The sequence below is a fragment of the Lichenostomus cassidix genome, chromosome 8 (genome assembly GCF_008360975.1).
Source record: "Lichenostomus cassidix isolate B80296 chromosome 8, HeHo_3.0, whole genome shotgun sequence".
Classification (NCBI taxonomy): Eukaryota; Metazoa; Chordata; class Aves; order Passeriformes; family Meliphagidae; genus Lichenostomus; species Lichenostomus cassidix.
The window spans coordinates 10,707,950-10,735,662 of NC_139489.1; the positions used below are offsets into that span (position 1 = coordinate 10,707,950).

At 40.4% G+C, this 27,713-nt stretch overlaps 2 protein-coding genes across 3 annotated transcripts; one reads left to right on the plus strand and one right to left on the minus strand.

The window, feature by feature from the left end:
* Positions 1-255: 255 nt before the first annotated feature.
* Positions 256-23,192, minus strand: CFAP57 (cilia and flagella associated protein 57). Of its 2 annotated transcripts, none has more exons than XM_085067849.1 (22): positions 22,987-23,192; positions 22,404-22,894; positions 20,995-21,278; positions 20,666-20,846; positions 19,568-19,720; positions 18,383-18,522; positions 17,531-17,696; positions 17,019-17,132; positions 16,305-16,517; positions 15,500-15,673; positions 14,137-14,298; positions 13,547-13,702; positions 11,376-11,469; positions 10,499-10,689; positions 9,350-9,523; positions 8,067-8,225; positions 7,513-7,656; positions 6,289-6,405; positions 5,126-5,260; positions 4,899-5,042; positions 964-1,090; positions 256-680 (listed from the first exon to the last, which is right to left on the minus strand). In XM_085067849.1, the coding sequence occupies exons 1-22, from the start codon at positions 23,141-23,143 to the stop codon at positions 502-504; spliced, it is 3,855 nt and encodes a 1,284-aa protein (XP_084923975.1). In that variant the 5' UTR covers positions 23,144-23,192; the 3' UTR covers positions 256-501. The 2 variants fall into 2 exon arrangements, with proteins under 2 accessions (XP_084923975.1, XP_084923976.1); XM_085067850.1 differs by having other exon boundaries at positions 22,578-22,894; positions 22,987-23,191.
* Positions 23,190-27,622, plus strand: EBNA1BP2 (EBNA1 binding protein 2). Its single transcript, XM_085067854.1, has 9 exons — positions 23,190-23,312; positions 23,395-23,478; positions 23,726-23,883; positions 24,494-24,617; positions 25,889-25,978; positions 26,210-26,285; positions 26,549-26,639; positions 26,954-27,134; positions 27,340-27,622. Exons 1-9 carry the CDS (start codon positions 23,235-23,237, stop codon positions 27,388-27,390), a joined length of 933 nt encoding a protein of 310 aa, XP_084923980.1. The 5' UTR covers positions 23,190-23,234; the 3' UTR covers positions 27,391-27,622.
* Positions 27,623-27,713: the final 91 nt, after the last annotated feature.

The following is a 27,713-nucleotide window of genomic DNA, read 5'->3' on the forward strand; positions in this document are numbered from 1 at the left end:
ATTGATTGTTAATCTATGACTGGATATCTGATTGGAATAACAATGACAGCTGTCTTAAGAGCAGCAGTCCTTTGTATGGACATAGGCAATTTAATACTGGAAAATAAAAGGTCGATGTTGAATTTTGCAGCACAATGACACCAAATTAGAATTCTAGTAGAAAAAGCTTACAGAGTTTGATCAGCTCTTCTGAATTAGGACACATTGGTTTTCAAGAGAAAGATGAGTACCTGCCCTAGCATGAAGGCACAGAGATTAGTCTTGCACTAACACAAATTTATTATTATTTTTTCTCTTGCTCTGACAAGGGCAGATTTCAGGAAAGTAGAAGTGTTCAGAGCACTGATTGTTGCACAAATGCTTCTAGTGGAGGAGTATAGGATCATGTAAGTCTAAGCTATGCTGTTGTATTTCTTATCTTGCCAGGAGGATATAATAACATAAGGCATCCTTGAACCACATCAGTGGTGCTGTGTCTTGAGGCTTCTTTCCAGATTGAGTTCAGGAAGATTTCTGACCAGAAGAGGCTGAATCTGGACAGTTCAGGACCTGCCACTTCTCCCGGATTTGGTCTCGCAGATAATAAATTTCTAGCTGTTGCATTTCTATGATTTTCTCACTTTCCGACTCTGGATTCACCCTCAGGACAGCTGGGCTGGGCTCAGGTTCACTGGGGGGAGCTAGGAGATAAAATAGAGAGGACATAGCTCAGTAACAAAGGTCCAGCTCACGCAGTTCTTTGGTATAAACAAGGGGAGGCATCTTTCAGGGCTGAAGGAGTAGATTTAAATAGTAAGAATCTGCGGGATTTAGCAGCTTCTACAATTAACATTAAAATATAACAGATACCACCAGGCAGACAAGCTGAAATGAAATGCAGACAGTAATAGAATTGTTCATCGAGGGAGAAAGGGCTTCTGCAATGAGTACTGACAATATGGAAAATATACAAGAACTATTCACCTGTGTCTTGAACTTCCTTTCTCTTCTTGTATAATTTCAGTGCTGACTGGAGCTTGTTCACCTGGGTGTGAGCCACATTCAGTTCTTGCCGCAAGTCATTAATTTCCTTAATCAGACTCACATTTTCCTGCAAAAACAACATGCCTTATAAGGAAAAGCACAGGTACTATCTGGCTGAGCAACATGTATCTTCACATCTTTGAGACAGACACTGGACAGTATAGAATCAGTATCACAGGCAGAAGGTACCAGGCAGTCAGTAGAGTACACCACATTCAGGTAAGAGCACAGTAGATGTGACATAGAACATGATAGTATTCAAACCATGTTAGCTCAAAAAACTAATATTTGTTTTGCTTTTCTGACTGCAGCTGCACTCCAAGGTATCATCTTCCTTGCCAATTCCAAAGGGAAGCTCAGAGCCTTCCTAAATTGATCCAATTAACTCAGAATTAATGCGAAGAATTCCCATCTCTCCCTCCAGTGGGTATTATTTTGCCTTTCATTTGTCACTATGTATTTGTTCACTTAAATTACCTTTATCTCCTTGCAATTATTCAAAGCTCTCTTCATTAGTTCTGACAGACATCACTTTTCCACACTCCCTCCACATTATTAGGAAACATATAAAGCATGTGGAGAATTGAGATACCTACTGCTAACATACTGTTATAAGGAAAAGTTAGCAATGTATTCATCCATTGTCCTTTCTTCAGACAGTTTTCAGTCCATAAAAGTTCAGTCCTCTAATTTTTTTAGTAGCCTACTATGAAGCATCTTGCTGAAGGGGCTGTGAAAGTGCCAGTAAATGTAATTTACCCATTGCTGTGACAGGTTCAAAGACTTCAGCAAAACCAGTATGGGCTAATATTAGTGAAGGATGATAAAACTGCTGCTCATGATTCAGAAACAGGAGCACCATTAACTAAATATTTCTTTTCTGTATTCAAGAAACTGAAGTGGAATTGTATACTTGCCTCTTAAGGACAGTGAAATACCTTACCACATCAATAACTAGGGCAAATGTTAAACAGCTGCCATCATACTTGAAACAAGAATAGCAAATATTTCAGCTACCTGTGGTGGGATTTTTAGAACTTTCAGAACACAGCATCATTCCAACCCCTGCAACTTCATCATAAGTGGCAATATTTTAAAAAGACAGATGGCAAAAAGGCATGCTTAGGGTACTTCATATAATATCAGTCTCAAACAGTAGGGAACCCACTAAAACAACGGGAGATAAAAACAAGGATTAAAGATTTTTTCCCATGAAAATGGTGTCTTCAAATCTTGCTTTTTACTTTTTTTTCCCCCTAATTATTATTTTGGTTGATAGAGATAATTATGCTGCCATAAAAGATTATGCAAAGCATATGACTCAGTTGCTTCGAGTATACTTATAAAAGTGTTGGCACCACACAGCTACAAACTGCTCAGTAACAAAGTACAAAGCTCACAGCACCTCTGCACGTGGCTGCACTCAAGGAGTTCAAGTTGACAGCAATAGCTCAGGGCACGTGTGGCAAGATTATCAATACTTCACACTAAGGAAAAGTACAGCAGCTGTGCTTTAGTTTCTCCTCAGCTGAAAATCATTGACTGGAGAAGATTGGGAGATTCATTAAGATCTGAACTTGTTGGGCAAGAAGAGTCACTCTTGCAGTGGTTATGTTGGACTGTAAATGCAGCAGGAGTTGGTGTGCTCAGGCAGCCTGCTCTGGAACTGTAATATTTTGTTAAATCTGACCTGTTTAATTCAAGCCTTTAAATACAGATGAAATTTGACTCTATTTATTCCAGAGCTTGATCCTGAAGAGCACATGAAGTGTAACTTCCAATAATCAGTCAAGGTTTTGATCAGCTTTCAGGGTTGGGTCACAGCACTTCTGTTTAGGTGTATTTTAGTCAGGAGCACCTTCATAGATTCAGTCCAAGAGCTCAACTGCTGCTATCAAGATCTTGCTTTTGGTCTATCAGAAAATATAACACAGAGTATCTTGTATGAGGCAATCTGGAAATGTCTTGTTTGGTTTGCTTGGTGCTAGAAGGCTGTTGGTTGACACTGATAATATTTTTCTGAAGAGGCCTTCTCTCCAGAGACATTAACCTTTAATTCAGTATTTGCATTCTGACAGAATGCTTGCACTGCAATGCACTGTCACAGAATGGATTAAAGTAAATCTTCATGGGAAAAGTCATTGTCACAGGATGTTGTGGCACAGAAACAATTGTTTCAGAACGGGGACTGATCAAATGCATGGATGATGAGGCCATCAGGTACAACTGCACATAATATGCATGTGGTTTACAGCCTAGGAAGTCCCTACAGTGCTGACTGTCAGAGGCAGGTAGGACATACAGAAAAGTTCATCCTATATGGACGTCAGGCTAAGCAGCACTACTTCAAGATTATTCAGTGTCTCTGTTTTTATGTATCCAAAGAAGCCATTACAAATACAGAAGGCTGGAGAGAAAACTAATAGTTGAATAACAGGCAACTTGTCAACGGGTAAGAATAATTAAAATTATCTTGACAGTTCTAATCATCTGTTGAAGCAGTCACTAGTGGAATGCACCTACGAATAATCTCTCAAAGAGGAAGGCATAGCTCTGAAAATGCAAGCGCAACTGAGGAATAATAGAAATACAGAGCTAGAAGACTGTCAAGATGTCATTTGCTTTTTCAAAGCAAATCCTGACAGAAGTTTGTCTAAACTAGTCTTAAAAGCCCCCTGTGAAAGACTGGAAGACCATGATAATTCCTGCTGGCTGTAAAATCTCATTAATCTACTGGACTTCAGAGAACTGCTTTTTCTTTGAAGAAACCAGGCTGGTTAGAATCTTTGATATCTTCATCTTCCAGATGTTTTATTAATTTGGTTTTAATCATCATTTCATCTTAGGCTTACTGATCCAAGACATCAAGTATTATCATTATGAACACCATCTGTCACCCTATTCCAGCAAGGAAATTCTTCAGGTTATTTTCTGAAGCCATCTCCTTTCGTGCCAAAGGAAACATCTAACTCACAGAAAGAGTAAAAAATAGGGGCAGGGAAGAAGATTGCTGCTGTCTAGCCCTGAAGAAGCAAATTATGAATAAATAGCAAACAACAGATGACTTAGGAGGGGACTGAGATTTAATGATCCTGAGGAAGCATAATAAAGTAACAATGGAGACAGGGCTAGTGAGGGGAAAAGGAAATGCTGACTGAGCAGAAGGAGATCATAGTAAGAAGAGACTAGAAAAGCTGTCCTCCTAGGATGTCTGGTGTGGGGCTCTAGGTGCTCCCACTCCAGATGAAAACAAACTGGATCTTTGACCGCAGCAGTCATGAGTTTACCTTGCTTTGTAAGAAACAAGGATTCTGAGCAAGAGGATTTAGTATGAATAGGCATATTCCCCATGTATTTCTGAACTTCCTTGAAAAATCTGGATGTGAAAAACAGAAAATTCTTCTGAATTCAGACCAGTAGGCATGCGACTATGTGGACAAAGAAAGTGTTTGTTTTTTTTTCTTTTATTCCTCCAAAATGACTGCCTAAACATTACCACATAGCAGATACAGCTTGACACCCAAACAAGGGCAAATTGACTATTATGAGATTTACAAATACTCTTTGAAATAAAAAGTAAGTACATTAATTTCCTTAAAAACATCCATGCAGCAGGGCTTCCCTATCTCCTTTTAGGAAGTGGGAGATAAACAAAAGTATCTACAAAACACCAGCCATTTCTGACTTCAGAGATCTTGCACTTTTTGTTCAGAAAATTTAATGGTAGCACTTGAAAAAGGTAGGAATTTCTGGCAAGAAAGCCAACCAAAACTATCTCAAAGTCCTAAGAAACCATAACAATAAACCCACTAAAGTCTCTTTTGTGCAGCCACTTCCTTGTTCCCCCTCCATTGCCCAAGGAAAAGGCTTATTACCTGCAGGATGCGCATGTAAGCAGCTTGCTGGATTTCATTATCCTTCATCACCCTCTTCCTTATAAGTGCCAAATTCCTCTCGTGAGACTCTTGCTGTTTCACATACTGCTGCTGCAAATCTGCATCTAATGCTTGAACGTCCACCTGAGAGGGCACAGCATGTTGCCTCAGTAATTACACTACCAGGCAAAGTCATGGCCAAGGAGAAGGCAAAGGTCCTGACTCACCATGTCTGATTGATGCACATACTTGGTGAAGAGTTCACAGATACCTTCTTTCAATTGTTTGGGATCCTGGATGAAGCCCACACATCTATAAACATCTGCTTTAAATCGTTTGATGAGTGTTTCCTTATCTTGCCTCTGCAAGAATGATGTAGTCACATTGTTATTTGGTTGGTCAGAACACTCTATCATGTGCAATTTTTTAGAAAGTCCTGTGGAAATGGTGAAAACTCTCATACATTTCACTTCCACTTCATTTAAAAAAAAGCCAAAAAAGCTTGCTGGGAATGTAAGCACTACATGTTGAATAGCAGTGATAGATTTTAGCAGTAATAATAAGCCAAGATACTTGCATTAGGTAATGTAAGTGCCAGCATCCAGAGATGGCATCTGAAAACCAATGGCTCATTGTGCTATCCCCCACTGTCCTTTCCCAACCACAGAATTACAGAATATGCTGAGTTGGAAGAGACCCACCAGGATCACTGAGTCCAACTCAGCCCTGCAGAGGACATCCCCAAGAGTCACATCATGTGCCTGAGAGCATTGTCCAAATGTTTCTTATTTAGAAACAACACACCAACAGTGGAGCAGGCAAGGGACAAAACACATATCAGACACATGCACAGCTTGCTGATTTCACATGAAGATTGCCTTCCCATTCTCTCTTGGTTTCGGCCAGGTCCCTTTGCCTGCTTCCTCACTCAAGCACTGCCTGCTGAGCTCCTCCACCTTCACCCGCAGTCCCTTTTCCTCCCTCATGTCTGATATGCCGTGAAACAAGGAGTCCTTGGCTACTCCCTTGATGAGACCCCCCTTTATGTCATCCTACCAATGCCTAGGTGGTATCCTACATGCTGCTCCTGTTTAGCCAAAGCGTCCCCAGATTTCAGGCTTGGGCAGAAACAAGTAGTTAAGCATTTGCCTCACTTTTCCGTTAAACTCAGGACAATATGTGTTGATCCATAAATGGATTTTTTTTTTTATATTAACTCTCTAAGCTGGCTGCAAGCTTGGAAGCTCTGTGTCTGTCCCCACTGACCAGAGACTCTCTTGGTCACTGGACACAGTACCCCTGAAATAACTGTTTGCTCAGACTAATGCTTCCAGTCTCTGTCCCCACTGATGTAATTCTCTGGGGCCTGCATGGTGGGGGTAGCCCATACCTTCTCCATCTCTCTGATCATCTCCTGACCCGTTGCCTTCAGTTTCTGTTGCAGTTTTGTGATGTTAACCTTCAGCTCTGTGCTCTCCTTGTTGAATTGTTCCAGCTCCTCCTCCATCTGAAAGGAAGCAGGAGGAGGAAATCAGGACCAAAATGAGACATGAAGAAACAACACATAACAGGAAAACCAGAGACTGGAAATACAGCCTTGAGGAAATAGGTCCCCCTTCAGGTTGAATGACAACACGAGAAATGTCAATTTTGTAACAACACTGCCCTCTGTCAGAATATACAGAAACCACACAAATGAATGTGCAACTCCCTGTTGAATTACACTGATTTAAATGATTTGATGCCCCTTCATTTCCTTGAGCTGCAATGGAGCTTTGCTGTTCCATCTGAATAAAACTAGATGAGATGGAAATGGACAATCAATACTGGGAAGAGTAAGGGCAACAACAACTAGAACATGATACTGAAAAGAAACAAATGGATTGAAAACTGTGGGTATATATGTACATACAGGAAAAAACAATAAGGGTATACAGCATTTACTTATGGCACAAGATGGTGACCAGAAAAGACAACAGGGATTTCATCATGCTAGTCTGAAGTACATACAAATTGTTCACTAGTTTGAATTTTATTTAAAAGGCTCTGTTACCATAGTCCTAGTTTGATTGAGCTAAGGATACATCTGTGCAGAGATCATAGTAAGTTTATATCACAAAAAAGTACCCTCAATGAATTTGCTGCAAGCTAAGTATGAATACATTCAAATTTCCCATGTATCAACTGATGAATATAATTTGTCCACATACTTAAGCCATAAGCAGAGTTATGTTTGTATAAATCTTCAACATTTCTGAGAGAATAAATTTACTCTCTCTTCCCCCAGATCAGTAAAAAACAGTGTCTTGCAAACCCTACAGGGCACATGGAGGGCAACCACATAAGGGTAAGATCTCTTTTGAAGCAAAATCTAGAATTACATACTGAAACAGGAACTTTGTTGATCACTGGGAGCATGTGATAGAAAATAAAATAGGTATTGTGTGAAAATATTATTATGCAAATATTAGCTGCACAGATACTGAATTAGTGCTGTGTATCCTTGAAAGAAGTCAAGAAGCAAACAGGGTGGAATCCTTCATGGACTTGCCAGGTCATCTTTGTATTCAGACAATGGGCTCAGTAGCAGAGGCCAAATGAGAGTGTTACTCACATTTTGGATCTGTTTCTTCATTGTCTCAATATCCTTGTCACGTGACTCTACATGTTTCTTAAACTCTTCTATTCTGTAACTCAGCGCAAACTTAAAATTTTGCAGTTCCTGATTTTTCATTTTTAGGTCATATATATGCTTTTCCTGGAAGAAATGGGTACAGAGATCTGAATCAGACTCAGCACTCTCAAACAGATCCCTAGAAAAAGGCACAAATATGGAAGAGGCAAAACCAGCAGTCACAGATCTTGTGGAAGACTAAACTTCAGTTGCAAATCTACAGATCAGGTAGGAGGGGAGGGGGCAAATAATGCAGAGCCATCTACAGACCCCAGAGCAGGGGATGAAAAAGCCAACATCCTGAACTTGAGCTCCCCAAGAAAAGCTTAGAATGCCAGCTAAAAACCAAAATCCCAACCAGAGATCATAAATTCCTTAAGTTGAAACTGAGTTTCCAGTCACGTGATATTATACCAACAAATACTATTAAAATAAATACCTCTATTAAATTAAGGGAGGTGATTTTGACCTCAGCCAATTGTCCAGTTTCTCACCTTCTCTAGGATAGTGTCAGTTTTCTCTTTAACATCTGTCTTCAGTGCCAAGATCTCCTTCTCTAGTGATTTAATGATGTCTTGCAGCTTCTGCTGTTCCAGTCTCATTTCCTCAATATCCCTGTTTCTGTCCTTGAGCTCTTTCTGTAGGCTGTTCAACTAGAGAGGCAAACAAGACAGAAGTAAACACTCTCCAAAAGTTGTGCACAACTTGGCCATACTGTTCCAGAGGATACCTTGTAGACAGTGTGGGATAAAGGATATCAAATTAAGATATGATGAAGGAGCATCACATCAGTTAAATGTCTGTAACTCAAAAGGGGGTTGAGGATTCATTTTTGCTTTTTCTGTATATCTTGACAAAGAATACCTGCTGCACTAGAAGGAAGCAAGGAAATTGCATCCAGAAACAAGAAGGGTTTGGATATTATACTTAAGCATCAGCTGCAAATAACACTTAATCAATGGAAAATTCTTATAAGGTGAATATTTGTCATACATCTCTAAAGATGGAAGACTGGAAGGGTGCCCAGTTCATAGCTCTTGGGTTCCCTCAAAATCCCTGCCTCAACACTAAGATCTGCAAAGCCAAGAAACTTGCAACCAATGAATGGTGCTGGATGAACTGTAAGGACCCATGAAGAAATTCCTGAGGTCTAAAGGACAAAGAATCTAAAGACATGACCATGATAGATGATAGCAAGAGAGTATGAAAAGAACCCTTCTGTCTCCAGATAGATACTGGAGAAAACTAGAAAGAAAAAATGTCCCTCTAACATCTTTAGGCAAATGTAATACCCAGACAATAAAAGAGGCAAAGATTTTATGCCTCCTTAAAAATCCTAGTGAAGCCAATAAAAAAAGATGATGCATAAAAACATGGGGATTATTGCATCAAACAAAGCAGTAGAAGTATTTTACCAATAAAGCAAACAATTAGATCTTAGAAAAATTAAAAGGTTTGTTTCTTTCCTCTCATAGGATGAACAATATTATACATAGTTTAAAACTATGCAGATAAGAGAAAGTGTACTAGTAAAAACACACCTCCATTATCATCTGTATCTACTTATGTCAGCAATACAATCAGCAGACAGCTTCTTCTTCTGCCCAAATATTCTAAACACTCAAACTAACCTAAGAATGGGCCAGTGTTCTCATAGGAAATGTCACATATTTACAGACTAAATCAATGGACTAAATTGATATGCTGTTAATCACATTCAGTCCTCAGTTATAGGTCTTGGTGTGCAGGTCTGATCCTACCACAGAATAAAAGATACCCTTTTATTCAGGACTCCTATTTCTCCTTTCAGTTGTATGTTGGACTCCTTTTCTTCAAAGAGCTGTCTCTCATACTTGTCTTTGAGTTCCAAGATTTCTTGGTCTCCAACTTCGTAAATTTGTTGCTCCATTTCTTCATGTGCTTTAATCTGCTTCTCCATCTTCTCCTTTGCCTGCAGTCAAGGAAAGCAAACATTAGAGAAGATAATAGTAAGAGACCAGTAAACGAGAGAAATAAAAGGTTATTTGTAACTGTGTTTCTTCTGGGAGGATCCATATTTAGTGGAATCTTCAATTGCAGTAATATAATCTAAAATAACTTCTTAGTGGGTTAAAGTAACTTTAAAAACTGATAACAAAAACATTAAAAGTTTTTATTTTTTTAATAATTCTTAAGACTTGAATGCTTCAAGTTAGGAACCTGGCCCAAATACTAACATCAGTAAACTTGTCCTGGCTGCAGAAATCACAAACCAGTATCACTTGGGATCTTCTAAAATCACTGTTTCTGATGCATTAGGGCCAATAAGCCCTCAGGTTTTCCTCAGTCTCTGTATGCCTCTCTTCCTACATTCTTTTCAAATTGGTATTGCAACACCAGGCTGCAAACAGTAATGGTGATAGGATTTATTGACTCTAAACATGTAAGTATCAGTTATCTGGCTGCCTTTTGTCAAGCCAAGTCTTTGACTTCAATGTGCAGGAGTTTGTGAAGTATTCAGGATGTTTATCTTTATTCACCAAATTATGCAGAACCTCAAGGCCTCAGGAATGCAATTCACCATTTTCAAAATGTTATCTCTTCACTGGAACAACAGGATCGAATCTTTCTTTCTTCAATTATAGTAAATGTATCATCTAAGCCACATTAATAAACAGGAATTCTGGGATGTAGGAGAAGTGGAGATGAAGCTGAGAGTGCCCAAGCATATTAATTGTAGCAAGTTACTCAAGGTATGAAACCAGGAAAGTCAGTAACTTAGCTAGGGCTTTCTCATTTCTATTCTACCTGTCAAAATATTTTCTCATGGTTACAGGCAGATTAGGATTTGCATGGAAGATGCCAACTTCTCCTGTCCCAGGGAACATTTTATCACAGTTGAAGATAAACTTGGTCAACAAATCAAACTGCACATGAAGTTTCCTACCTCTTCCAGCAGAAGAGATTTCTCTATAAGTTTTTTCTCATAGAATTCTTTTAGCTCCTTCAGAGCCTGGCTTTTGCTTTCCTCCAAACTGTGCAATTGTTTCTCATATGCCTCCTCCATCTTCTGGGATTTCACCTGCAGCGCCTGGTATTTTTCACTTTCCACTGAGAGTTTCTGACTACTGTCAGATTCTGTTAATAGGAAACATATGGAATGGATAAAACTAATGGAAAAGAGGGGTGAATCCTGTCCTTCTGCAGCTATCACTGTCTTATTCTTTACTGTCTTTTTGGCAGCTGGCTGCAATAAATTACTAGCAGAAGTATTTCATCACTTTCTTCATCAGATATACAGGGGCTTTAGACTCTGCAGCCATACAAAATTGACAACTATTTTAGGCATGACAACTAATTTCTAAGGATGACAACCATGGCACAGCTGTGTATGGTCAACTGCTACAAAGTATGAGTAGGCAATGGACTCATTGTGGGGACTTGCTCTTTGGTACTAATTTACAGTATTTTCATCTTGATTACAAATCTGGAATCCAGGTATTTCCAGGCTGTGTGCACTGGACATTACCTCCCTGCTGAACTGAATGACTGCACTGTTCTTGCACAGTGAGCTATAAAATAAATGAAGAAATTACTAATCTCAAGAACCAAACCTTTAAGATACAGGGCCCACGCGCATATTCTCATCATGGGCACTTGTGTGGAGCAGTTTAGACAAACATTTGGTCTGCACCAAATACCTACATGACATACATTCATTTTCCTTTATACCTATACTCTAGTAATCCCTCCCTGTCACATTATTTGCAATCAATAAAGCATTTCCCCTCATTTCTAGTTACAAATAGTTGTTATAGTCTAACCTAGCTCTTGCACCTTCTTGGCCTGTTTATCCATCAGCTCAGACACTTGAACCCGGTGTTGTAGCTCCTGTTTTTCTTTCTCTTCCTGTAAAATCTGGGGACAAAAGTAAGAAAAATACATTTTAATTTGAAACTAGGCATAGCAATGTCCAAATTGTTTGTGCTCTTGCCCCGGCGAGGAATACATACACAACAGAAATATGTTTGAAATCTCTCACCAAAATTTAGATGCTATGTGTCACTAAAACAAGTTTTCCCAGATACTAGGGTTTTTTTATAAGTTAAAATAATGAAAGTCAAGGAAAAGCAGCAAACACAGTTCATATAATACAGGGTACTGATCTTAATCTAAAAAGAAAAGTTTGTGAGCTACAAAAGCCTCCACTCCTTTATGTATGCCTGCTTGAGGAGAATTTGCAGTTCCATGAATTATTGTCCAGATATTAAAGTTCAAGCTGCTTCTTGTCTCACTTGAAGCAGCCTTGAGGTCCTAAAATGCCAACATTTGCATGGTATGACATAAACTTAAGCAAGAGTGAGTTTTGAATGCCATTTGCTTGGAATGTCAGACTGCCATTACAAATTACTTAATATTCTAAAAAAAGCACAAAGGACTGGAGCAAGAAACAGCAGAGAAATTTTCCAGAAAAGCTAGGAATTGTACCATAGGTACAATATTTTCATTTTCTTCTCATAACAACTGCATGGGTCTTGCATAAGCAGAAATATTCCATTTGTCTGAAGGATAAAACTACAAAGGTTAGCCCCAAGTCTAAAGCTGTCATTCAGTTTAATCTTAATACGTACTGATACTTGGACAGGAAGTACAACTTGCCTGCCTAGACAACTTTTATTCACCTTCAAAGGCATTTGCTTGCAAGTCTATAACCAAGAAGTCTAAAGAATTTTCGGTGTAGCTGAAATTATTATAACTTTATGGCCAAGCACTACTTATCAAAAGACCTGAAGAACTGCAGAAAAAACCCAGCAGAGATAAAACAGAGGTAGAGGAATCGACAAGAATTGAAATGGCTTTCTTGCACAAGGTTAGGTTGTACAAAAGAGAGGAAAAATAGACAGGTTAAAACTCAGGTTATTTAAATGGAAAAAACACAATGAGGCAAGCCAAAGAGTGAGAAGAACTACTTGAAGAAAAAATTAAAATGAATAATTAAACTTCCTCAAAAAATAAATATCAAAAACCTACTAGAACATTTGTAGGGCCAAAAGATAAGAAAGGTATAAAAAGAGCACTTGAAAATTACAAGCCTGTAAAATACTAAAACTAATAAGTAACTTGGCAAGCTTTCATAACTGAACTCCTTTATGTGGAGTCAAACTGAAATACTGCTTGAAGGGACTATGCACAACTCAACAAAATAAGCAGTAACAAATCACCAGAACAGGACAATATTCACCCAAAAGCTCAAAAGGAACATGACATTAACAGGATTGAATCATGTGATAAGTAATCTCTTACTTCAAACTGTTTTACTGCCAGAGAAATTACTACTGGATCCCTTGCCTTCTACATCTTAAAACAAGTCCAGAAATATAGCAAATTACAGGTCAGAAATCCAGTGCATGCACCAGACAGATGGACAGAATATCATTATCACACACACATAAATAAGACACTGGGAAGAATTATCATAGCCTTTGCTTTTCAGGGAACTCCTGCTTCATGACTACAAAGAATTCAATAAGCACATGAACATAAGAAATCCAGGGAATATATTTTACTTTTATTTTCAAAAAACATACAAGAAACCTCAGCCGATGTTCTTAAAAATCTAAGCAGACACAACATAAAGAAGGCAGCATTAAGGAGAAAAATTGTTAGATCCTGCAGCAGCTGCAATCTTATATGCAAAGGAGCTTTTAAGGCATGGTCCCATTTCTGCTGCTGATCCTTGTTCTCAGGCAGTATTTATTGTGCTGTTTTTATGTGAAGATACTTACAGGCTACCTAGGAGAACTCTTGCATCCCCTAGTACCTATAAAATACTTAACTCAAAGGTAGTTTCATGCTTTACAAATATCAAGAACATCTTTACTGGAAAGGAATGATTTCAGATACTGTATGGCATTCCCACATATGTAATGCAAGCTTGAATTCAACTCTTCAGTGAAACATTTCTTAGGATTTGGTTCTGCAATATGAATCATACCTGGTGTTTGTTTTTAAGGGCATCTATTTCCTGACTGAAATTCTCTTCCAATGCCTTTATTTTTCCATCACAGTACATGTCCTTGAGACGTAGCTCGTAATCACTTTCTGTCTGTAGATCTTTCACACAAATCTGCAGGTCTAGTATTGCCTGACTCTGTTAGGAAATGGGTGACAACACAGTTTTAAGAGAATATTTACCATGATTTGCCATGAAGGATGATTTATTTACATGCACATATTTATGAACAACAGCCTTTACAGAGAATCTTCAGACAGACCAGGAAGTCCTAGAAGTAAGGTTCCTTTGCTATCTTACAAGATGGATTATAGAAATGCTTCGTCTGACTTCTCTACGCCATTAAAAGTGTTTTCAAGAGACTGGGGAGAGTATTAGAGAAAAGTCTAAACCTTTCTCCACACTCCCTGTTTGTACCATGCTGTTTGCATATTGACAAGCCACTGCAGCAACTTTCTGTAACCTCTTTGACCTAAGCCATGCAAGGCATGTAGGAATGGCTGGTAACAAGCATCATGCAAACACAATTCACAGAAATCCTATGGTTTATGTTCACAAGTTGCTCCTCCTACCTTCTCGTCTATATCTGATCTCATGATCAACACTTCCTCAGCATACTGAAGTTCCTCTCTCCCTTTCTGTACCCCACCTTCTTTCTGATGCACTTTCCAGATAAATACACAGCCATCCTCTGAGGCAGTCAGCAGAAATTGGTCATCACTTGTTACTCTCATCTTAGAAGGAAGAGACAACAAAATAATAGACGAGACATGGAAGAACAGAGACATAGTTTTATTTTATACCAAATTTTTCTCCCCACATACTCCATTTCTACCACAGAAAGTCAACAGTGGAAATAATAACATAGTCCCACTACCAACATTTTGATTATGTCCTCTACTCCTGTTCCACCCTGGTTGAAACAACAGGAGAAGGGAAAGAACATGTGTAGACACTGGATCTGCTTCTGGTCTCAAAGCCATAGAAAGACTTTTAGAAACCTGAAACAGAAAAGACCTTCTAGACAATTATAGCAGACAAGCAATTTATATGACAATTCCAAAGATTTCTAGTTTTTCTCCGAGAAATTGCATGAGCAACAGATGGCTAAATGTTTTCTTTTAAAAATACAGCCAAGCTCACCAAGAACTATCTAATAATAACTGCTGTCACCTCCTCCAGACCTCCTGTGGCTAACTGATCTGGCATAGAGTACCTGGGAGCTGATACAGCTTGCAAGTGAGGTGAAAGTAGAGTCACAGTAACTGAAGTTCATATTCTAATATTGGACCATGCAAGAATAAGTCAAGATGCTATAGTTGATAGTGATACTTAAAATGCCAAAATTATGACCAGTTTTAACAACACAGAATGTGTGGCTTCCTGGAGAATGAGGACCTAGTGAAGCACATGGAGGGAGCTGGCAGAAGTGCTCACTGAGCCCTTTCAGTCAATTGGCAGTAGTACTGGCTCACTAGGGAAGTCTCAGCTGTCTGGAAAAGGGCAAATGTGATGCCCATCTACAAGTGAAAGTGGTGGAGTCACCATCCCTGGAGGTATTTAAGAGATGTGTAGATGTGGTGCTTGGGGACATGATTTAGTGTGGACTTGGCAGTTAATAGTTGGACTTGATGATCTAAAAGCTCTGCTCCAACCTAAACGACTCTATGACAAAATTATCTTCCTCCTCCCAGAAGGAGCTGTATCAAAGTTCTCCATCCAATATACCATGTTTTGTAACCTGGTACAAGCCGCTTTTTAGCCAACAGCTTATTCTCTGACATATCTAGAGACAGGACTCCTATGAATGCTGCAATACTCATTCTCCATGTGCAGACTCAGCCTCAATTTTAACATATTATGCTATGAAATGGGAAAGAGAATCAGCCCTAAAGGAGCTGTGTACCACAGGGAAAAGAAAGAACTCTGTGCTACCTTTGTAACAGCACCTGCATGGGCCTGGTACTCATTGAAATCCTTCTTCTTAGTTAGTGGGTACTTCATAGCTCGAATTGTCCCCAGGGATGTACCAACAAATATCATGCGCCCAGAACGAGACACAGCGACAGTGGTATAAACAACATCATAAGCAGGCACTTCATGCTGGATCTAAAAAATAAACCAACAACACAAATCACCACACAAAACCCTCACATTACATTAAGTACTTGATGCATGAGCAATTGTTATACCTCTGCCTGCAGCAAAAAATGCAGTTAAAAGAATCTACATGCCTATAGAAGTAAAGCCTGAACGGTAATTAGTATCAAGCTTTATACATTAAAAAAAATTTAGATTTAAAATAAGTATTTAGATATAAAATATCCATATTTATTATAGATATGCAGTATTAAAATTGCAAGCTAAGTTGATGTGTTACCTGAAGGAGGTAATAGTTATCACATACAATTACTACTTTTCTGGAAAAAAATGCAAATAGATACAGTAGTAGATGTGATCACTTGTATTTCAGCAAAATAGTTGCTACAATATTGCCTAGTTAGTTTGTTAGCTGGATTAGAAGATTTCTAGGTAAATCCAAGAAAAATTTCAAAAATATAAAACTATAACAAAATCTCAGATTTCATGGTAAAGGACATAAGAACACAAAAGTGTCAGTAAATATCACAGCTCTCAAAACCAGACCGATTCCTATTTATCAAATGGATGCTGCAGAAACCAAAGCAGCAGTACCCTCCCCACAGAATTGAGCAAAATCCCAGAGTGCTTGTTAGCTCACCGAAGACCCTGAAATTTCTTTGAGAGTTTGGTCAGATCCAACAGCAAAGATAATTTTGGCATCATAAGTCAGGGAAATGCTGCTGTAGATGCAGGTCTTGAGCACACACTCTGACTTCTTTTGACTTGTCAACAAGTCCCACTCACACACAGCACCATGTGTGTCACAGGAGACAAATTTAGTGTCATCTGCACTCCATTTAATTGAATGTATCTGGCAAAAACAAAACACACCACGGAGCTTGATGTGTAGGTTATAGACATACAGCATGGAGTCATTTTACAGGTAAATCCATGACAACTTCAGAATCATACTTCAAAGTCTTACTGAAAGACCTCTGGATGTTTCTCAACCATTTCTATTTTAGCATTAAGAGAAAAAATCAATAGTAAGAACTACTTTATGAACACACTATCAGGAAAAAGTTCATTTTAACACTGAGTAGTAGATTTTATTTTTATAATTTATTACTGGGATATTTTATTTTGTTGAGCCACCTGCCAATCATTCACCTCCAACTTCAGGACAGACTTTTCCAATGTATCTAATCCATGAACACTTTGCCTTCTGACCAAAGAAAATTGAATTTTTTATTTCTGTTTTTACTTTTTAGGCCCATTTCAAGATCCATGATTGTACTTTACTCTTCAAAATGAATCTTATCAACTAGTTAAAATCTTAGTAAGTTGTGCTGTGTAAGATTTGTTTACTAACCTTCCCAGTATGTCCTTTCAGATTACTAACATTCTCAAAGGTGATGCTAGAATAAATTTGAATCATATTTCCATTAACTGCAGCAAAACGATGGCCTCCATTACTGAATGAGCACTACAAAAAGAACATAACCACCTGTTACTGTAGATGGATTGGACAAAAACATTCATGAACTGAATTTCAATTACATCATTTAATATCAAATTGTTACACAAAAAGAAAACTCTATTACATAATTGGCTGTTTACAGCTTTCTTAATCAATGCTTTCCCCTGTAAAATTCAGTTCTTGAGTATTTCTGAGCAAATGATCCTTTCTGCTGCTTCCCAGGTCCACAGTTACACATCAGCCTCTGGGCTGTTCTCCAATAGTCAGAATCCATTTCTCTAAGATTTGTAGTAGGATATCCTATATCCTACCAGGATGTATCAGAGAAGTTTCTATTTTCTGTCATGCTCTTCGCCACTCTGCTCCCCGTAACTCCCCAATTTCATTTTTGCACCTCTCCTTACCTCTCTACAGTTTTTAACAGGAAACTCCTTGAAAACATTCATGTCCTCATACAGCAGACTTATAAAGCGTAGTTTGTCAGAAAAGCCAACCAAACAGAAAAGGCCTGAGGGATGAAGTGATACTGTGTATGCCTCCTCCTGGTATTCCTTACACAGCTCCAAAGTGCTGAAAGAGAAACCATTGTATTCCAGTATAGAATAGTATGAACTCCCCATTGCACACTTGACAGGACATTATCTGGCCCAGGAAGGATGCCTGCAGCTACAATTTGACCATGCCTTGTCCTTGAGGAAGTGTGTTGCTATTCAGTTAAATCATGATCATACAGATGTTACAGGAAACAAAGTCAAACAAAAATTTGACTTTCTGGTTCACAGAGAAAGTGTGGAAGGTGCAAGAGCAAATCCTTGTGTACTGTAATATAATGAAGAAGGTAAATGAATTGCTGATTGCAATCCTATGCAAACATCTCTTGACATTTGTTTTTCCCTCAGGGAACCTCAAGAGCTGGAGTCATTTTGCTTAAGAACTACAGCTAAAAAACAGGAGATGGGACAACAGTATCTTAAGACAAAGCTGAATGAAACTTTCCTGAAGAGTTTTTTCTAAAACACAAGAAGTCTGACATAAAAATAGCTTACTAGAAAAGGCTTTGGATTATTTTGGCACCAGTTTTAAAGGCACTGCATATTCACACTCCCCAAATCATGTCAGTAATACCATTTACATCCCACACCACACAAGAATTTTACCAGAACAACACTCTCATTCATAAGAGATTGCTGCTGTTGTCTGCTAAAAACAATATACAAAAAAGCAAGAGGTAATAACAAATACAAACAACTCTTTACTTTGTCCTGTAATTCCAGACGCGGACAGATCTATCCAGGGAACATGTAGCAAGAATGGGTTTCCAAACACACATGTCCAGACCAGTGATTGAATTAGAATGCAATGGGAAATTCATATATGTAAAATAAGATATCTTCTCCTGAGGAGGAATTAGAACATTAAAAAATCACAAATAGTTCATTGCAGGCAGTTAGTCAGGCAAAAAAATCTATCATGAGTCTTTGCATACAGTAGTAGAATAGATTTGAGGGAACCACTTAATCCTTTCACTGCCCTGGTCTGAACATAACAATCTTAAAAACCTAACAATGTTAGTCTTAAGTTTATAATTACTAATCAAGAAAAGTGATGCAGGGCAGTGCAGTGAGAGCAGAACATAACTGTAGGTATGTAAAAAAGGCAAGTTAGATAAATAAATAAAACTGGACCTGCAAGAATTTAGTTAATACCTTCTGGTCATACAGATATTTGAAAAAAAAATCAAGTGCTGATTGATAGAAAACTTCATTAGGATGTCTAGCTACCACATGTGGGAAGTGAAGCATCAATAAAATTTTAAGCTGCATGTAGAAACAGGTCTCCTAACTACAACCCCTCTTCCTGTAAAGATCTTTCCATACACCTGTACACAGGTTAGGTACCCAACTCCATATAAGTTTATTTCATTATAATACATTTATCACTTGTCTTTGTATTATTTAATTCCTTCAGAGTAGGGAAGGTTTTTCATTATGTTTGTATTTCACAAAGAGGTTTCACTTCTAGCTAGGACTTCAACAACTATCATTTTAGAGTCAAATGAGATTCCCATGGCTGTTCCAGCTTTATCATTGCATTAAAGTTTCTGCATATTACAGTGGAGCACAAAGCACTACAGTTACATGGAGAATCTCTCAGTTAAAGCCTTACTGAAGTGGTTCAGCAGTGAGAGGCACCCTTAAATGGTCTGAAGAGTCCTCTATCATTCTGCTGAATAGCATCATTTATTCACATGGAGGGATGCTTGAGCAAGGGGCTACAGACATACTACTCTCAGACAAGCACACAGAGCACTTTATATATTTAGTTTTAAGGGTTCATTTGAAGGATTTAATGAGAATGCATCATAGAAAACAACACTGAGTAGCGTGTGTCATTACAGTACTGGACATGAAGGCTATAGAACGTGATAGAACTAGACTTACCCTTATAAGTTTGCTGGAGAACATAGCAAACATGTATAGCTGACTTTTATCAGTGCTAACGACCATCGTTTCCTCAGAGGGGCTGAAGCAGATACACGTTATGTCCTGTCTGCTTGACTTTTTTGGCTCTGTGCTGAACGGGTCCTGAGGAAGCTGCACAAGAAATGCATCCTGTGGGTTGTGCCAGGTTTCCATGTTTTGGTAGTAGGCATGCACACACATAAACTTTCATTGTAAGCTCCTCTAATAAACATATGCACAACATCAGCAAGACAACTTGGATATTTAATAGCACAAAACTACTGCAAGGCAGGGAGTAGAGGACAAAAAGACAATCTGACTTTATGTACAGCATTACAGCTGAAATAAAGTATCAGAGGACATTTCAGCAGTAATCTGAAGTACTGCACTAAACAAGAATTAAAATGCTAGTAGAAAAACATCAAGAAAAAAAACCAGCAAGTGTCAGAATGAGAACTGCCTAAAAATTGTGATCTCAGCATAACAGTTCTTTGTAGTGTATCATTCAGGTAGATAAGTCTTATTATGGGGCCTCATACATAGGGAAGATCTGACCTTCTAGAATCAGAGTATGAAATCTTGACCAGATCATTAGAGTTATATGTTCTTATCCAGGGATTGCAGTAAGTCAATGCATACAGCTAGAAATCTTACTGAATTATTTAAGAGTGCACAAGTCTCATGACAGCTCTAATAAATACCTGAGGGGAGAAAAGCTTCTTCTTGTTAAAAAACAAGTAGCCTTATTCTTCAAAACTGATGTAAACTACTTCTTAGTCCCAAAAGTCTCCACAAATAAAAGTTTCTTAAAGGTTTCCTGAAGTTTAGCAGCCTCAAAGCACATTTTACATGTGGGAAGGGAACATATAGAACTACCCTGCAAAAGGTCATCAGTCACTGACTTTCAGACTGACCTTTGGCAACTCCTTTTGACATCATCAGGACAGTTAGCTAATGCTTACAATGCAAGGTAGCAATATGCCAAAAAGTGTTCCTAATAACTGAATCAGAAGCACTCACAGTCCTCTAAACAGGGCTCTGCTGCATCATTGCTCAGAAAAGCATTTTCCTCCTTACCCAGACTTCTTGACACTCCTTGTGGAAATCCTTTTCCTTGGTCTTCTCAAACAGAAGAACTACTCCTGGGCTAGGTGAACATGCAAAGCCTTTGGCATATGCTGCAACTGCAGATATTTGAGGCAAAGAATGCTGTTGTGAACCATTATCTTCAGAGGCCACTCCACAAGAAACATCAGAACTGCAAGGAAGAAATGTATAAAGACTTAAAAATAAAGAACAAATCAAAAATGCAAGCAGCAATCAGCACCATAAACAGGACAAGAAGGAAGTAACTAATCTGCAGGCACAAGTATGGAACTATTACTAATAATATTTAGCAGATTTACCTCTCACTTTCTTTTGTTTTTGTATCTCCTCGTTCCCTGGGTGGTTTTCTGTACTCCAAACTTGTCTCCCAGTGCAGGTCTCCAGTTTCAAACAAGCTAAGTTTGCCTGTGTCAGTGCCACATATAACTTCCTCCTTGGACAGCCAGGCATGGCACAAGTAGCTTTCTGGCTCTCCCCTTTGTAAATTCATCTGCTTTAAATATCCTTCACTGTACTTGAAAAGTTTAAAAAAGCCATTTCCAGTGATACAAACCTGGGTGTTGTCTTGAGGATTAAAGCTCACCTATGGAATAAAGAAGAGAGGAAGTATTTTTGCAACTATGTTCACAAATAAGCAAATATGATACCTGTTCTGAAGACTTTCTATATCAGATACAGGATAAAAATACAAAGGAAGATGGTTCATAGAAACATGCAGGAATATAGAAGAGACTAAGAATTAACCATCATAATAACATATTTCAGTTTTCCCCCTTTCAAAATTGTCTATCAAAATAAAATTACAAAAGTAAGGCCAAAATACCTCTTTACTACTGATTAGCAAATTTTTCCTGTAGCAAGCTTCCTGAAAAGTGGGACCATTTGTTCTTAAAAGGCCAGGAATAAGTTCTGTATTCCTGTAATTCAGGCAAACAGTATGTATATGAATTCACATAATTAGGTTTTTATTTGTGAAAATGATGGAATAGCCATCTCCATACTCAAAATGAAGGATAGAAGGGGTAGTTCGAAAACATTTTTTATGCGTAATGGGACTTTAGACAGCTGGAGTGTTTACACTCCTCTCTCTTTAGGAATTTAGCTCATGAATTCAGTAGTTCACACAACCTCTGCTTGTGGCTGTACCCCAGAAAAAATGGCAGCTGGAGTCCAAACATTTGTCCTGAAAGTATCTGACTTTCCTGCATGAAAAAATCTGAAAAAGGGCACCCAAAGTTGGATGCAGAAATTGTTTGTGGGTCATCAGCCTGTTCCTAGCCACTCTTGTCCTCTGATCTGAACGCAGAAGACTGCAAGAAAGAAAAGCTGCACTGAGAGCTTCCAAGAACTGTGTTTCAACTACTGAGCACAGCCTGTATATTTGTTTTTGCAGGGACACAAGGGACACGCTGCACACTCACAGGCCAGTTGTACTGGCCCCATAACATAGATCTCATATGACATAACAGAATCTCATGTGATACGACAGATATAGACGTGAGAATGTCCATTCTGGGTCAATGCAAAACTTTATTTAGCCTAATTTCCTATTGCTGAGGGAAGCCAACAGCAGATGTCAAGGAAGGTCAGAGAAACTTAATGAAATTTACAGTGTGGAGCTCTCTCCTCCTACTGCCCTGGATAAAAGCCATGTGGACACGGGAAAATGCACTGTGCACATGTCCTGAAAGATGAACGCACGTCCTACCTCGCACCTGCTACTTGAACTACAATTTGCTCCTTTAATCCGCCTTTTTGCAAAGTGCAGTGCGCTCCCGAAGAGCCACTCAGCTGTGAACGGGAGTGTGAACAATGAGCCGCAGAGCAGCCAGACCAGCTCGGGTTTGGAGGTTTCGGCAGCAGGCGGAGATGCAGACGTTACCTGGCAGGGGCCATCGCCCGCAGCCTCCACACGGGCCACAGCCGCCAGCTGCTGCTTCTCCCACACCCAGAAGGCGAGGTGCCCCTCGGGCGAGGCCGTGGCGGCCGCCAGGAAGCGGCTGTCGGGGGAGAAGGCGAGGGACACAGCCTGCCGCGCCGGCAGCTCGTCGCTGCTCAGCACCTTCCGCCGCCGCGCCCGCTCCTCCCTCAGCTCATAGACCGTCAGCACCGGCTGCTCGCCCGCCGCCTCCGACACCGCCAGGAACCGCTTGTCGGGGCTGACGGCCAGCGCCTGCGCGCCCCGGCTCTTCTCCGTGCCTGCGGGGAGCAGAGGGGTCAGGGAGGGCCGGGATCGGGATCGGGACCGGGGTCAGGGTCGGGACCGGGGTCGGGGTCGGGGTCGGTGCCACCTGGGATGAAGTTGTGCCACTTGTGCTCGAGGTGCAGGCGCAGGCAGCCCGCCCCCGCGGCGTGCAGCACCACCTGCTCCTCCAGGAAGCACACACCGCCGGCCACCCGCGGCCGGCAGCCGAACACGGCCACGGGCATGACTGCCGCCCCCGCCATGCTGCCGCCGCCGCTGTCGCCGTGGTGACCGCGGGCACGGCGGCCCCGGAAGCGGCGGCGCACGCGGCCGGAAGCGGCAGTGGCGGCAACGATGGCGGCGGTGGCGCGGCGTGGATCCTTCTCGGACTCCGGCTCGGACTCGGAGGACTCCTCGCTCTCGGACTCGGAGGTGAGTCCGTGGCCGCGGTGGCGGGGCGGCGGGGAAGGGCCGCCCGGTGCCGGCGGCGCGGCGTGACCGAACTCTCTCACAGCTCCAGGAGGCCTTCGCGAGGGGCGCGCTGAAGCCTGGGCTCAACGTAGTGCTGGAGGAGCAGCCGAAGCGGCGCAATGACACGGTGAGCGGGGGCTGCGGGGGCTGCGGGGGCTGCGGGGGCTGCGGCCCCAGCGCCGGGTGCGGGCGCAGGAGGCGCGGCGAGGCCGCGGGGTCGGGGCTGGGTGAGCTCCGGTGCTCTGCGCTGCAGGGGGAGATTTCGGGTGTCTCCCGGCGCCGAGGACAAGCCCGCGGTGTGAGGCGGACACTGAGCCGGCCAGCCGTGCGGAGCCGCCCGTGCGGTGTTGTGCAGAGCTGTGCTCCTTTCACAGGAAGGCCTGAACCAGTGCCTGGCCGAATTCAGGCAGCAGCTCTCGTGGGTGGAAAGGCTGGACGTGACTTTGGGCCCGGTCGCGGACCCCGCTTCTCAGAATGCTTCTACGTCTGATGCCGTTGACCCTGAGAATGATTTCCAGAGAGAGATGAGTTTGTAAGTGTCAAAAAGAGATTTCATGTAGTATCCCAGCGTGCTGCTGAGTGTTTGGAGTTATGTTTCACCAGTGTGCTATGGACTGCTACACTGCCTATCACTGTGGCGCTTTTGGAACATGTTATTTTACATTTGATGGCTCTGAATGTTTTCCAGAATATCTACACATTAGCTTGCCTTGTGGCTGAAAAGAAGTAATTTCTTCACAGCAGACTTCCATCCTTTGCTGGAATGTTTATTTTAAAAGCTCTTTGATAACAGGCCCAAGGCTTTAAAACAAGATACGGATTTTTCTTTGTGTGTTTATTTAGGTGTTCTTACAGTTCTCTTGTTTTGCTTTGCCTTTTATATTCCAACATATAAAAACTATAACTGGAAATAAGACAAATGTAAATGTGCAAGATATGTGTTAATATTGTACTGACACCTAAACTAGTTTCAGTAGCACTGGACGTGCACAGAATGTTGATATAATTCCAGACCAATGCTTGTTAGATCCCAGTATCAGCCTGCTTGTATGTCAGCACTGTGAGGTGCCCAACACAAAGTGACAGAGCGGGTGAGGTGACAGAGCTGGTGCAGTGACAGCTGTTGCTGTGCTCTCTCCCAGCTACCGGCAGGCTCAGGCAGCTGTCCTGGAAGCTCTTCCTAGACTGCGTAAGCTCCAAGTTCCTACAAGGAGGCCAGATGATTACTTTGCAGAGATGGCCAAGTCAGACCAACAGATGCAGAAGGTATGTGCAATGAATTTCTTTCTTTCCTGTGTAATGTGTGGGTTTTAGTCTGTGGTAGGGATTAAATTTAAGGTGTGATGTGCAAATACTGACCTTCATCTCTTCAGATTCCTGTGACAATGATTGTGCTTGAAACTTTGTGACAGGAGTATTTTCTGTTTAGGTATTTCTATGCAATGCGGGAATTTTTATAACAGGTTGTATGATCAAGTAGAAAAACATGATTTATACTTTGTTCTGAATGTATTTGATGTTAAAAATGGAGAATTTTCCTCAGTATATGTAACAGTGGATGTAAAATTACTTGTGTTTTTGCTCTTTGTTTTGCACAAAGACTTGCAGTTTACTTTAATGCAGTGGCTTTAATGCAATCTTTTTTTCCGTTTTAAGTATCACCTTTTTGTTTATTGCCTGTGTGTTCTGGTTTTCTGAGAATTTAAACTGTTATTGAATGAATCTGACTTGGATAGAAACTTCGATTGGTGTAGGAAATAAAACTTTCATGAGCTTGTTCCTTGACTGTAGCCTTTCTCAAAATGGAACTCAAGTTTTTGGTTTAGATTTGGAAAAAAGACTACATTGTATAACTTAAACATGAGCTGGAGTCTACTTTGAAGGTTCATATATGACTTGGTCACTGTTTTGCGTTCTGATAGAACCTTTCTAGAGAAAATGAAGAACAATAATTAGCTTGTGCTGAGGCTTAAGACCATCCTGCACATAACTGTTCTCTTCTTTTGCTCACTTCCATTTGAAGGGTTTTTATCTCCTAGTGGAGTCACAGACTGAATCCTGAAGATCTGTGCTGAAACCTTTGTAATCCTTTGTAATGCAGCATCCTTATAAAAATGTTTGTGAACAAGGAGGGAACGGAAAAGATGTTTTCTACAGGATTGTTGACTTTTTTCAGTGCTTTACTTTTAATAAGGAGAAGGAAGAAACTATCAAGTCTTCTTTATAGATCCAAATAGACTGAAAGATACTCTCAGTTCCGGTGGAGCCCATTATAAGGCTTTGTCTTGTCTCTTGTTTGAGTTTTGTCTTTTTATCCAGATTTTGGCTGCAGGTCAGTTCAGGAATTTCTGTAATAACTGTCCCTTGAGCTGAAAGGATGTTATGCCTTACAGGCATTATCTGACTGAGAGATGTTTTCTTTTTTACACTCATAGATAGTTCACAAATACTGACATCAGGACTGTGCAGCAATCATAAGATTCCAGTTTTTTCTTTCGTGTTATTGATAAATTTTGTTTTTTCTATTCCCCAATTAGATTCGACAGAAACTTAAGAGTAAACAGGAAGCAATGGAAAGGTCTGAGAAAGCGAAACAACTCCGTGCAATGAGAAAATACGGCAAGAAGGTGAGGAGCTACAAAAGGGACATATGCAAAAGGATCTGTGATAAGAATTTAGAGCCTAAGTGAGGAGCGGGAAAAGTGAGACCACAGGAGTCTGGTTAAAACATACAGAATCTGTCTAGTCTTCTGTCTAGCTGCTCTGAAGGAAAACACAATAAAAGATGGGATACCTTCACAAAAAAAAAGTATGGGACACTGCAAGGAGCAACACTAACATTCTGCTTCTAATCTTAGGTGCAAGTTGAAATTCTGCAGAAGAGACAAAAGGAGAAAAAAAATATGTTGAATGCGGTCAAGAAATACCAAAAAGGTAAAGTCAATTTGTCTAAGAGAGCACATGTGTAATGGCAGTAGTGGTGTGTGAGCAGTGTAAGGCATGTGGTGTGTGGTCAGTCCATTTGTAGTTCTGGACCTTGAGCTTGGAAAGCTGCTGCTGTGCAGAGTTGTGTGCCAGTGGCAGTGAAAAGCCTCCCAAGCAGCTGTTCTTCATTGAGAGTGACCTGCTGCTATTACTTGCTTAGACTGAAATTTCTATTTTCTGAGGTAATAGCTGTGATGTCTTCACCCTTGCAGGTCTCTCTGACAAACTGGACTTTTTAGATGAAGATCAGACGGCGTCTCAAGGGAATAAAAAAGGCAATGCAAGTCAACGGACAAAGAAGGGGTGAGACCAGAAATGAAAGATTGTTAAACACCGAATGTCTGATTTTTTAAAAGTCTGTTTAGGGGATAATTTTGGGGAACAAAACTGTTCTGCTTAGTGTTAAAGTAAGTCCAAGGTGTCTTTCTGTCCCTAAAGAGAAGGAAAACTATGGCCAAAATGGAACAGAGACTGAAATGTGCTAATTTCTGCATCTTTATTAAGAGGGGAAAGGTTTATGATGGTTGATGGGAGAATACGAGTGTATATATATGTGTGTCTTGAGAGTTTCCTGAAACAAAGAATGTAGGCAGTGATGGTGGTCGGTTGTTTTTCAGACCAAATGCCAAAAGACGATATAAAAATCAGAAGTTTGGTTTTGGTGGGAAGAAGAAAGGCTCAAAGTGGAACACAAAGGAGAGTTACAATGACGTATCCAGCTTCCAGTCAAAAGTGGCTCACAACAAAGGCCCAGGAAAAGGAGGAAGAGGAGGAAAAGGAGGGAAAAAAGCCCTTAATGTAAGTAAAATGTTGCATGAAAATAATCCTGGTTGGCTAGGAAGCCAGGCTGTGCCAGCCAGGGAGAGATGGGTGCTTCCAGCATCTGGAAGTAATGCCTGTCTTTGGGAGCTAAGCATAATTCAGTTGCTAACAGAGTTGGGGACAATGGTTTGATATCAGCAGGAAAATGAGCAGCAGAATTAATCTGTCCTTTTTTTTGCAGAAGAGACCTGGAAAGAGGGCAAGGCAGAAGATGAAGAACCGAGCCCGCTAAGAGGACTGTGCTCCACCATGGAGTTCCTTTGGTTTTTTGTGTTGCAAGATGTGTTTCTGCTGTCATCAAGCATCTACCAGTGGAGGAAGCTGGATGCTTTACAGTGGCAAGGAAAAAAAGTCAGTGGAAACCAGTGCCTTATCACTAATTTCTTCTTACTGTCTGTTTTGTTGAAAGATTGTTTTCTACTTCAGTGTTTGGTGTGTGAACGCATTAAATGGTTTGCACAGAACTATGTGGAACTCATGTTTAGCTGTTTTATGAATGGTGGCTGAAGCCTGGCCTTTGATCCCTTCATTCTGATGGCTTTTTCCACCACTACT